The 12,872-nt window shown below is 36.9% G+C and overlaps 1 protein-coding gene across 2 annotated transcripts in view; it reads left to right on the top strand.

Moving 5' to 3' along the window:
• Window positions 1–12,872, top strand: part of PRKAA2 (protein kinase AMP-activated catalytic subunit alpha 2) — an 88,410-nt gene that overhangs the window by 61,730 nt on the left and 13,808 nt on the right. For both annotated transcript variants that reach the window (XM_047870742.1, XM_047870743.1), the window contains one exon: window positions 11,540–12,044. In XM_047870742.1, the coding sequence (XP_047726698.1) occupies window positions 11,540–12,044 (505 nt within the window). The remainder of the gene's footprint in view (window positions 1–11,539; window positions 12,045–12,872) is intronic.

Below are 12,872 nucleotides of genomic sequence, written 5' to 3'. Positions count from 1 at the left end.
CCTTGTTCTTCAAAAAACATATTTTATGCCTTCATGTTTTAATTTATATTATTGTCTCTGATTTGTCTTCTGCCTTTTTTGACCCTGTAGATTTCCATCCATCCTTTATAATTCTTACTTATCATCTCCCTTGTGAAATTACTTCTGATTCCTCCAGGCAGTGTTAGTTGCTTCCACTTCTGTGATTTCCACATTTTGTTCATGGTTTTATTTTTTCCTTATCGCTTCGTATCTAGCTATTACTCAGTGCATCTTCCTCCAGTCCTAAATTATAACTCCATAAGGGTAGAGAGAGTGTTTTACTCATCTTAGTACACACAATGCTAGAAGGCCCACGAATGTAGTATATGTTGAGAAACTATTTGAATAAATTTCAGGAGTGCCTGGGTGGCTCAGTCGGTTAAGTGTCCAGCGCTTGCTTTGGGCCCAGGTCATGATCTCACTCACAGTTGTGGGATTTGAGCCCTGCTTCAGGCTCTGTGCTGACATTGTGGAGCCTGCTTGAGATTCTCTCTCTCTCCCTCTCTCTTTGCCCCTCCCCTGTGTACACATGCATATGTTCTCTCTCTCTTTCTGAAAATAAATAAACTTAAAAAAAAAAAGTGAATAAATTTCAAATGGAATACAGGGTGAGATTTATGTATTTTACATATGGTTGATGAAATAAAGCATTAAAAGTTTTGCTAAGATTTTGAATAAAAAAATAAGCTAGGGCTGTGAAGGATTTCTTGTCACGTGAGAAACTTTGGAACTTGCAGTGTTACTGTGAATAGGACCTTTATCTAGCATACACAAGCCATGGTAATTCTTTACCTTGTACTTTTTACTTACTGTGTTACATTTCCTAGGGGTTTTTTTTGTTTTTACCTAACATTTCATCAGTTATTTATTTACAAACACATTCTGTTACTGTCTCTCCAGAATCTCTCCTCTTACAAGCCAGAATGGCTGTGTAGAGACCTGTGACTCTTGGAATGTTTAAATGGAGTAGTTTTTTACGTGGTAGCTGCTGATCTCTTCTGCAAGCAGGGACTGATTGCTTTTCCATTTGTATACTGTTTTTTTCCCCTAGCCTTTCTTCAGTGTTCCAGGCCTCATACATAAAATAAACGTGTGATTGTAAATTAGCACCCACTTTAGTTATGGAAATGAAGTTAGTAGGAAAAAAACCTTTTGTGTTTACAGTTTTTGTTTTGTTTTGTTTTGTTTTTTAACATTAAGCTCTATGCCCAGCTTGGGGCTTAAACTCACAACCCTGAGATCAAGAGTCAACATGCTGTGTGGACTGAGCCAGCGAAGCACCTTGGTCACTTAATTGTCTTTTCCTTAGAAAGAAAATTAGAGACGCTGATACATATATTTGTACCTGTTTCTGTCAGCACATACATTTAGAATAGGAAAAGTACTGATTCCACTTGTGTTAAAACCGATACTTGTATAAGACGAAAAATGTAAATAAAAGTCTTAGGATGAAGTAATTTATGCATATGTAGTTGACATAAAATAGTATTCAGTACAAGTACAAACTCCCAGTTATAAAAAAATAATGGCGTTCATTTCTGTTCTCAAACTAATAACTTGAATTTATAGTTTCTATCATTTTTTATTTATCCAAATTCAGTTTTTTAATGTATGGGAATTCTTTTTTTTTGTTTTTGGTTTTTTTTTTAACGTTTATTTATTTTTGACAGAAAGCGTGAACGGGGTAGAGGCAGAGAGAGAGAAGGAGGGAGAGGGAAAGAGGGGGGGGGAGAGAGAGAGAGAGAATGAATGAATGAATGAATATGAAGCAGGCTCCAGGCTCTGAGCTGTCAGCACAGAGCCTGATGCGGGGCTCGAACTCACAAACCATGAGATCATGACTTAGCCAAAGTCGTATGCTTAACTGACTGAGGTGCCCCTGTTATGCTAGTGCATTCTTTTTTTTTTTTTTTTTTAAGGAAAGGAACTTTATTTCATGGAAAAAAAATCTGGGAGGGATTTTTCTGAACCAAAATCCACTGGAGAACAGCAAGAGATCAGAGTGATGACAGTTTCTCACTGGCTGCATCACAGTCGTGATCAGTACCCCGATGGGCTCTGTAAATGATACTGAGTGGTAGGGCTCCCCCTTCTAGTGTCCCTGCTCTCTTTTAGCTATGTTTCCCTTTATTCTCACACTTACTAGTGGTTTTGTGGCCCAGCTGAACTTAACACAAGCTCAGAGGTGCTTTATCTGATACTGTGGAAGGTATGGGGTGTGGATTGACCCACCAGGGTTTCAAATCTGACTGCACACAGGAGTTACCTGCCAACCTCCAAGAGCCAGGTTGTGCCCCTCTGTGGCATTCATTGTGGAGTTGGGCTGGCTGCAAAGAGGAGGTGTCCCACAGGGTCTCCCCTCCACAGTGCACCTTGGTCCCTGCGACACAGATGCATCTCCCAGGCTGATAGGTGGTGGGGGACCAGAAACACCCACACGTGGATGACTTAGCCCACCAGCTTATTGAGCACTTAGAGAAGAACTTCCCTCCTGCTGTGGTCCTGGTGGTGTGGGCCTTGGGGTTGGGGTGCCTGTGTCCCTGCACCCCGAGTTGTTATGCTACTATATTCTTATGGTTATTCCATGTAGGTTTTATTTTTCTTATAAGGTGGTAAGCGATTGGAGGTTAGAAAATGTATCTCAGTATTTATTCATTCATTTAATCATTTTTGCTTTTATTTATTCAGTAACTATTTATTTAGTATTTATTCTGTTCAAGGCCCTAGGCTAAGTTCTGGGAATATAGTGATAGACAAGACAGACATCGTCTTCATGAAATAACATTTTTGTATTCTCCCAAGTGCCTTAAGCTTAGTATTACTCTTATTACTAATAATTAATAATAACAGTTAATACAGCGTGATTAAAAGTGAAGGGTCTGAAGTTCAACTGTTTTAGTATTAATCCTAATTATTCTGGTTACTAACTACCAGCATACTACTTATTCTTTCTGTGCTTTTGTTACATCATATATAGTGGATTTGGTGGGAGGAAAGTCTTAGGTTGAGCCATGTGAATTTTTTCCATAGGTCTAAAAATAGCTGAATATCAGAAACTGCAGACATTCAACCCAATATAATTAAAGCTCTTAGAATGATGTCCAGCACACGGTCTTAATATGTAGGAACCTTTTAGCTGCAGTTGAAGAAATTTGGACACATTGTGAAATTTCTAAAATTTGATATTCTTTACAACTCATTTGGTCTCCTTTTAAAAAATGTTTTTGAGTATGGTTGACACACACTGTTACATTAGTCTTAGGTAAACAACATACTGATTCAGCTTCTCTATATGTTATGCTATGCTCACCACAAGCGTAGCTGCCGTATGTTATCACAGAATGCTATTACAGCATCATTGACTATATTCCCTGTGCTGTGCCTTTTATTGCTGTGATGTGTTCATTCCTTAACTGGAAGCCTGCGTCCCCCTCTTGCCTTTTCACTTTGCCCATACCCCCTACCACCACCCCCCCTTCCCTGGCAGCTGTCTCTTCTCTATTTATCAGTCTGATTCTGCTTTTTAAAATTTGTTTATTCATTTCCTTTTTTAGATTCCTCTTATGAGTGAAATCATGTATTTATTTTTCTCAGATTTATTTCACTTAGTCCATTCATTTTGCTGCAAATGGCACAATATCATCCTTTTTTAAGGCTGTGTAATACTCCATTGTACATGTATACCCCATGTTCTTTATCCATTTGTCTGTGATACTAGGATGGTTCCATATCTTGGCTATTGTAAATAATGCTGCAGTAAACATAGGAGTGCTTATATATTTTTTGAATTAGTGGTTTTGTTTTCTCTAGGCAAATACCCAGTACTGAAATTATTGGATCTTATGGTATTTCTATTTTAACTTTCTTTTAAAGTTTATTTGAGATAATAACCTCACATGCATGCGGGGAAAGAGAGAGACAGAAGAATCCCAAACAGGCTACACACTGACAGTGCAGAGCCCAATGTGGGGCTCAAACCCATGAACCATGAGATCATGACTTGAGCCAAAACCAAGAGTTGGACACTTAACTGACTAAGCCTCCCAGGTGCCCCTGTATTTTAAATTTTTTGAAGAACCTCTGTTCTGTTTTTCACAGTGGCTATACCAGTTTATATTCCCAGCAGCAGTGTATAAGGGTTCTTTTTTCTCTGAAGCCTTGCCAACATTTACTGTTTCTTATCTTTTGATTTTTGCTACTCTGTTGTAAGGTGATATCTCGTTGTGGTTTTGATTGTGGTTTTCCTGATTACAGAGGTTGAGCATCTTTTCATGTGTCTATTGGCCATCTCTATGTCTTCTTTGGTAAAATGTCTATTCAGGTCCTCTGCCTATTTTTTAATTGATTGGTTTTTGTTTTGTTTTGTTTTTGTTTTTTTTGTTTTGTTTTTCATTTTTTGTTTTTTGGTGTTGTGTAAGTTCTTTATAAAGTTTGAATATTAACCCTTTATTGGATATATAATTTGCAAGTATCTTCTCCCATTTGATAGGTTGCCTTCGTGTTTTGTTGATGGTTTCAACACTGTGCAAAAGCTTTTTATTTGATGTAGTCCCAATAGTTTATTTTTGCTTTTGTTTCCCTTGCCTTAGGAAACATATCTAGAAAAATGTTGTTTTGGCCAGTGCCAGAGACATTATTGCCTGTGTTTGCCTCTAGGAATTTCATGGTTTCAGATCTCACATTTAGGTTTTTAATCCATTCTGAGTTTATTTTTGTATATGGTGTTAGAAAGTGGTCCAGTTCCATTCTTTTACATGTAGGTGTCCAGTTTTCCCAGCACCATTTATTGAAGAGAATGTCTTTTCCTTGTTATATATTCTTGCCTCCTTTGTTATAGAGTAATAGACCATGTAAGCATAGGTTTGTTTCTGGGCTCTCTATTCTGTTCCATTGATATGTGTGCCTCTTTTTGTGCCAGTACCATACTGTTTTGATCACTCTTGCTTTATAGTATATCTTGAAATCTGGGATTGTGATACTTCCAGCTTTATTTTTCTTTCTCAATGTTGCTTTGGCTCTTTGAGGTCTTTTATAGTTGCACACAAATTTTAAGATTGTTCTAGTTCTGTGAGAAATGCTGTTGGTATTTTAATCTGTAGATTGCTTTGGGTAGTATGGACATTTTAACAATATTCATTCTGGGGCATCTGGGTGACTCAGGTAAGCATCTGACTCTTGATCTTGATTCAGGTCATGATCTCATGGATCATGAGATCTGCTGACAGTGCAGAGCCTGCTTGGGATTCTCTCTCTCTCCCTCTCTTTCTGCCCTTTCCTGCTCATGGGTGTGTGCACACGTTCTCTCTCTCTCTCAAAGCAAATAAATAAAAAAAAAAAATTTTTTTTCATTCTTCCAGTCTGTGAGCATGGTCTTTCACTTCCTTGCTTAAATTTATTCATAGGTATTTTATTATTTCTGGTGCAGTTGTAAATGGAATTGTTTTCTTAATTTATCTTTCTAGTACTTTATTATTAGTGTGTAGAAATGTGACTGATTTCTAGGTATCTGCAGTTTCACTGATTTATTCTAGTAGTTTTTTGTTGGAGTCTTTAGGATTTTTTAATGTTACTCCCATGTCATCTGCAAATAGTGACAGTTTGATATCTTCTTTACCATTATGGATCCCTTTTATTTCCATTTCTTGTCTGATTGCTATAGTTAGGATGTCCAGTACTATGTTGAATAAAAGTGGTAAGAGTAGACATCCTTGTCTTGTTCCTAATCTTAGGGGGGAAGCTCTTGGTTTTTCACCATGGAGTATGATGTTAGCAGTGGGTTTTTCATATATGGCTTTTTATCATGTTGAGATCTATTCCTTTTGAACCCACTTTGTTGGTTTTTGTTTTTTTTTCTTTAATCATGAACAGATACTGAATTTTGTCAAATGAGATGATCATTTGATTTTTATTCTTTGTTTTGTTGATGTCATGTATTTGGGTGATTGATTTACAAATAATGAAACATCCTTGCATCCCCCAGAATAAATCCCACTTGATTGTGATGAGTGATCCTTTTAATGTGTTGTTAAATGTGTTTATTAAGATTTATATGTCTGTGTTCATCAGGGATATTGGCTGGTAGTTTTCTGTTTTTGTAATGTCTGTGTGGTTTTGGTATCAGGGTAATGCTGGCCTTGTAGAATGTATTTGGAAGCTTTCCTTCCTCTTCTATTTTTTGGAATAGTTTGAAGAGAATAGGTATTAACTCTTCTTTAAATGTTTTATAGAATCCATCTGATACTGGACTTTTATTTTTTGGTAGTTTTTGATTATGAATTCAGTCTTATATATTTGTTTGGTTTGTTTAGGTTTTCTATTTCATCCTGATTTAGTTTTGGAAGATTGTATCTTTCTAGGAATTTATCCATTTTTTCTAGGTTATCCAATTTGTTGGCATATAAGTTGGTGTAATATTCTCTTATAATTCCTTATATTTCTGTGGTGTCAGTTGGTAGTCCTTCTCTTTTGTTTCTGATTTTATTTGGGCCTTTTCTTTTTTTTTTTCCTTATGAGTCTGGCTAAGGGTTTATCAATTTTATTTATCATTTCAAAGAACCAGCTCTTGATTTCATTTATTTTTTTTCTATTGTTTTGTAGTCCTTATGTCATTTATTTTTAATCTTATCTTTATTATATGCTCTGACTCACCTTAGACTTTGTTCTTCTTTTTCTGGTTCCTTTAGGAGGAACGTTAGATTGTTTATCTGAGTGTGTATTTATTTATTTATTTTCTTAGTTACTGAGGTAGGCCTGTGTTGCTATATATTTCCCTCTTAGAATTGCTTTCACTGCATCTCAGAGATTTTAGATGGTTGTGTTTTCATTTTCATGTGTCTCCATAACTCATTTAGTGTTAAGTCATGTATCAAAATTGGGTATCAGATAGTAGTGATAGAAAGACTTAATTTCTGATGGCTGTGCAGTAGTAACCCATGGGAAATGAACTGATTTTGTCTCCGGCGAACCCTCATAAACATTCTGGTTACTGGTTCCATTGATAGAGTTAATTCAGGAATTGACTCCTGAAAATCAAAAACTGGGAGTATGACTTTTTAACTGGCAGTTTTCTTATGGTAAAGAATTATGGTCCTTTGTCTAAATGAATGAATTAAAAAAAATGTGGGGACACCTGGGTGGCTCAGTCAGTTAAGCGTCTGACTTTAGCTGAGGTCATGATGTTGTGGTCCGTGGGTTTGAGCCCCGTGTCGGGCTCTGTGCTGACCACTCAGAGCCTAGAGCCTGCTTTGGATTCTGTGTCTCCCTCCCTCTCTCTGCCCCTCCCTGACCCATGATCTGTCTCTCAAAAATAAATGTGTCAAAAAAAATTAAAAATGTACATTATTTCTCTAGTTATTATTTTTAAGCATTTATTTTATTAGTGTAATTCATATAGCATAAGTTTGCTCCTTTAAATTCTGTAATTCAGTGGTTCTCAGTGTTTTTGCCAAGTTGTAGAGTCATCACCATTTTCTAATTCCCTAAAAGAAACTCTATACCCTTTAACAGTCATTACATGTTTTCCCCTCCTTTTATCCCTTGGAAGCCAGTAATCTACTTTCTGCCTTTATTTGCCTATTTTGGAAGTTTCATATACATAGAATCATAGAGCATGTAGCCTTTTGAGTCTTGCTACATTCACATAGCATAATGTTTTCAAGGTTCATTCATGATGTAGCATCTATCAGTTCTTCATTCCTTTTGTTCCTTGAACAATACTCCATTGTATAGATATACTACATTTTGTTTATCCATCCCTCAGTTAGTGGATACTTGAATTGTTTCCACTTTTTGGCTCTTAAGAATAACGTTGCCATGCACATCTGTGTACAAGTGTTTTATGGTCACACGTTTCCATTTCTTGTGGGTGTATGCCTAGAGTTTGTAATTCTTGTATGTTGTTGCACTTCTTCTTGAGTGATTTTATTGAACTAATTCCATAAATTTTTTATTCTTTGTCATGGTTGACCCCTGAAATCTCTGCTTGGTTAGCTTAATGGTCAGCTAATTATTAGAGCTTCCGTTGAATGTCTTGATCTAATAAGTCTCCCAGCCTTTGCTGAGAGACTCCATGTGCATGTCTTCATTGCTCCAACGAGAAGCTCGTTAACCCGGCTTTAGGCTTTACTCTCTGTCAGCATCGAGGCTCCAAGTGAGCCACTAATTAGAAATTAGGGTCTTTCTTGGGCATGCGTACAGCCCTGCATATGTACGTGGCCGTTAGTCCCAGGAATGTATTAAGAGTATTTCAAAGATCCCAGTGGAACCCTTACTCCTGAAGTTTTCATTTTAAGGTTTTTGGTTAGCTTCTTACTTGCTCCAACTCTTATTGCCTCTTTAGGCAGCAGGGATGTGAGACAGTTGCCATTGGTTGTTTTTGACAAGTGTCCTGGGGAGAAGGCTGTTTGCAGTGAGGGAGCTCTGAATCAGGTCGGATCAAGACAAGGCTTGCAAAGTGGAGATTTTCAGGGAACTGCACGACATGTCAAATAGTGACAGTTCTGTGGGGCTAGGACTTTGGAGAATTCTAAACCTATTCTGCTCTAATTCCAAACCTTTTTCCCCTTAGTGGTTGCTAGGCTGCCAGTTTTCTGGGCTACCATGATTGTGACACTGTTGGTTTTCAAGGCTACCATGGAAAATGGGGGAAAGGAAGATGGATATAGGGCAGTTTAAAATGTCCCACATCTCACTGTTTTTACTCAGCTGTTTTCCTGAGTAAATACTTCTAAGGTTTTTGCAGGCTTTTGGTTAATTTCCAGAGTACTGGAAAAGTCGACTTTGATAATTTTTGCTAGTAATCTTAATGCCTGTATGGAAGAGTGAATTTTTGGAGTTCATTCAAAAGTGCTCATCTTCCCTATTTGTCATTGATGTTTTAAAAATGTTAGACATATAATTTCTTATGTTCTCTTTCTTTTGAAAAAATTAACATCTCACATTTTTATTATTAAGCCTTGGGTACTTAGTCTGATACAGGAAACAAACACATTAATGAATTCATTTCGGTTTTCATACTTAATGTATTCATCATTTATTTATTTTGCATTTACTGAGCATTTGTTTACACTGTATTGGGTAATGGAATATAGCTAAATAAGGCATGATCCCTGTTTCAAGGAGCTCTGAGTTTAGTGGGTAAGATTCAGAAAAAAAATCAACACCTATAAGAAAGTGTGAGTGTTAAATACAAAGATCTACTAGAGGCTATAGAAGATTCATCTTTGGATCACCCTCGGGGCCTGGCACACCATCATCAACATCATCATTATTTTTGTCTTTTCAATTCAATTTCTATATCACAAGCAGAATGATCTTTATAGAATGCAAATTAGATCATGTCACTGTCATCCCTGTCTCTCTAAATTCTTTCAGTGATTTTCATCAGGCATAAGTTCTCGGCCCAAAATCTTTCTTACAGCCTACAGCTGTCAGAAATATCTGGTATGTTTTGACCCTCTAACCTGCAACTCATGTTTTCATGGCAGTGGCCTCAGTCCTCCTGCTCCTTGAACATGGCACAGCTGTTTCTTGTCTCAGTCTTTACATATATTGTTTCTTTTGCTGGGAATACCTGTTCGTAGCTCTTTGCTTAGCTGATTTCTAATCGTTCTGTTATCTGCTTAAATACCACTCAGAGTAGCTTCCCTAATTACACGCATCCCGTTGTGATTTTTACATTCTTATTTTACACTGTGCTTTCCACCTAGAATCTTTATCACAGGATTTTCATGTTTGTGTATTTGTAACTGTATATTTATTTTTGTGAATATTTTATCTGTATTCAGCTAGAATATAATCTCTGTGAGGGTGAGAGTCCTTTTGCCATAGGATAATCTTAAAACTTATTTTTATTATTTATTTATTAAAAAAAAATTTTAATGTTTATCTTAGAAGGAGAACGAGTGGGGGAGGGGCAGAGAGAGAGGGAGACACAGAAACCGAAGCAGGCTCCAGGCTCTGAGCTGTCAGCCCAGAGCCCGACACCGGGCTCAAGCTCACAAGCCGTGAGATTGTGGTCTAAGCTGAAGTCGGACGCCCAACCAACTAAGCCACCCGGGCACCCCTAAAATTTTTTTTAAATGTTTACTTATTTAGAGAGAGAGAGAGAGAGAGTGTGTTAGCAGGGGAGGGGCAGAGAAAGAGAGAGAGGGGGACAGAGAATCCCCAGTAAGCTCTGTTCTGTTAGCATGGAGCTCGAACCCACAAACTGTGAGACCGTGACCTAAGCCGAAATCAAGAGTCAGATGCTTGACCAACTGATCCACCCAGGTGCCCCATCATTGTATACCCTTAGTTAATATTCATAAATTAAACAGTCAATAGAAGGCATTCAAGTAAAATATGTATTGATCTGTATTTAGCTTAGGGGGTGCCTAGTTCTACCAATAGTAATGCTTGTGCAGTCTCGAAGGAATAGTACATGTTAGTTAGATGAAAAGGGATGGGATATTCTAGGATGGTTACAGTAACATTATGTACAAAGTCCCAGAAGTGTGAGAAAATAAAATTTAGGAGAGTGATTATCAAATTTTTTGGTTTTAGTATTCCTTTACAGTCTTAAAATTGAGAATTCTAAAGAGTTGTGTTTTTAATTCAGGTTATGTCAATATCTGAGAAACTTAAAAAAACATTTAATTGACTTAAAAATAACACTAAAGCTACTACATGTTAATCTAAATAAATATCTTTTCTGAAAAATAACCAAAAAGAAAATGGTAACAAGAGTGGCATTATTTTACATTTTCAGATTCTCTTAAGTGTTGGGCTTAATCAGAAACAGTGGCTAGGTTCTTCTGTCTCTGTCTTCATTCAGTCTGTTGCAATGTGTTGTATGTTAATTGCAGTCTATGAAGAAAATCTGACATCAAGTAAGTGGTTGGAAGGGGAAGCACATTTTTAATAGTCTTTTAGACGGTTGTGATATTCTTCTTGGTATTAAGCCAAAGCTTACCGTGTTAGTTACAATATCAGATGAGAAAAGGTATCAGCCTACTTTTGTCCTATATTACATTAAAATTAACAGGTTGCTTTTGTGTTCTGTGGATGTTTTATCCTTGTATGATTTTGTAACCTCATGTGTTGGTCATTTTGAAAATACTGGGTTATTGAGTTAGAAAGATTTTCCAAATGGTGACATGTTCCTTATACAATATTAGAAATCATTTTCATTGTTACCACTATAAAGTTACCAGCAAAGTCTTTCGTAGGAAGCTGTCAAACCAGTAGAGGCAGATACAAATTGTATAAAATTCTAAAATTTTGCTTTAAAGCTTGAACTTTATCATTGGCAACAAACACTGCCAGTTTCCTTTGAAGTGACAGGTTCTGAGAAAATTTCAGCCAAAGACCTAAGCCTGAATAGCCATAGCTATTCAAGGGTGGGGGTTAATTAACTTAGCCAGGGTCACACAGAGAACAGGTCTTCCTGATTCTGTTATATTGTATTGCCCCGTGTATAAATTACTTGGGACTTGCCAAAGCATGTTCTTACAATAGTGTATTGTGGTATTTTTCCTAGAGAGCATGAATGGTTTAAACAAGATTTGCCCAGTTACTTATTTCCTGAAGACCCCTCCTATGATGCTAACGTCATTGATGATGAGGCTGTGAAAGAAGTGTGTGAAAAATTTGAGTGTACAGAATCAGAAGTAATGAACAGTTTATATAGTGGTGACCCTCAAGACCAGCTTGCAGTGGCTTATCATCTTATCATTGACAATCGGAGAATAATGAACCAAGCCAGTGAGTTCTACCTCGCCTCTAGTCCCCCAACTGGTTCTTTTATGGATGATAGTGCCATGCATATTCCCCCAGGCCTGAAGCCTCATCCAGAAAGGATGCCACCTCTTATAGCAGACAGCCCTAAAGCAAGATGTCCATTGGATGCGCTGAATACAACTAAGCCCAAATCTTTAGCTGTGAAAAAAGCCAAGTGGCATCTTGGAATCAGAAGTCAAAGCAAACCATATGACATTATGGCCGAAGTCTACCGAGCTATGAAGCAGCTGGATTTTGAATGGAAGGTAGGAGATGGCAGTATATTAAGATCATTTGTAAAAGGTTTGTTTTTTTTGGTTTTTGTTTGCTTTTTATGTTTGTGTTTTTGTATAGTAAGCTGTTCTGAACTACTGAGTTCTTAGGGTCAATAGAAATTTTGATTTAGATACAAATTTTGTGGTCATCTTGTTTCTGGATGATAAACCCCATTTTCCTCATTAATGTACCATGTACATTCAAAACTAAAGTTTAAGGATGAAGAGTTGTCGATGCTGGGGACCTATGATATTTTTGAATTAGCGACTAGCATTCTTGGCCAAGAAAGAGAACGTCATCAACCTGAAATCGCCTGAGAAAACTGTCCATCTGTTTTCGCCTGCATCATAGCAATAAAAAGTCATGTGTCTTCAACGATGCTATGTTTAACTTTTTGTTCTCATTTCTTCTTTTTCCCACTAACTATAGCAGCTAGTGGTCAATACAGATGATACCATCAGGATAAATTTCTTCAGTCAACAAATATTTTTCTCTAGGTTGAGAAGATCTCTTTTATTTGTATAGTGCTTTTAATCCTTAGTTATGGTATGTTTTTCTTACTCTCAGCCCCCAGTTTTCCATTTTTCAAATTAGTGCTCAAATTCATTATAATTCTATTTGAGTATATGTGGAAGGAAAAGCATTTTTCCCCCATCTCAGATATCCTTTTTCACTCTTGTTCCTTTCTTGAAAGCTGTGAATGTATTTTTATTTTTTTTTTTTAATTTTTTTTTTTCAACGTTTATTTATTTTTGGGACAGAGAGAGACAGAGCATGAACGGGGGAGGGGCAGAGAGAGAGGGAGACACAGAATCGGA

The sequence above is a fragment of the Prionailurus viverrinus genome, chromosome C1 (genome assembly GCF_022837055.1).
Source record: "Prionailurus viverrinus isolate Anna chromosome C1, UM_Priviv_1.0, whole genome shotgun sequence".
In the NCBI taxonomy this organism is placed as follows: Eukaryota; Metazoa; Chordata; class Mammalia; order Carnivora; family Felidae; genus Prionailurus; species Prionailurus viverrinus.
The sequence above is the reverse complement of the archived record's forward strand: the minus strand, read 5'-3'. Positions and strand labels throughout refer to the sequence as shown.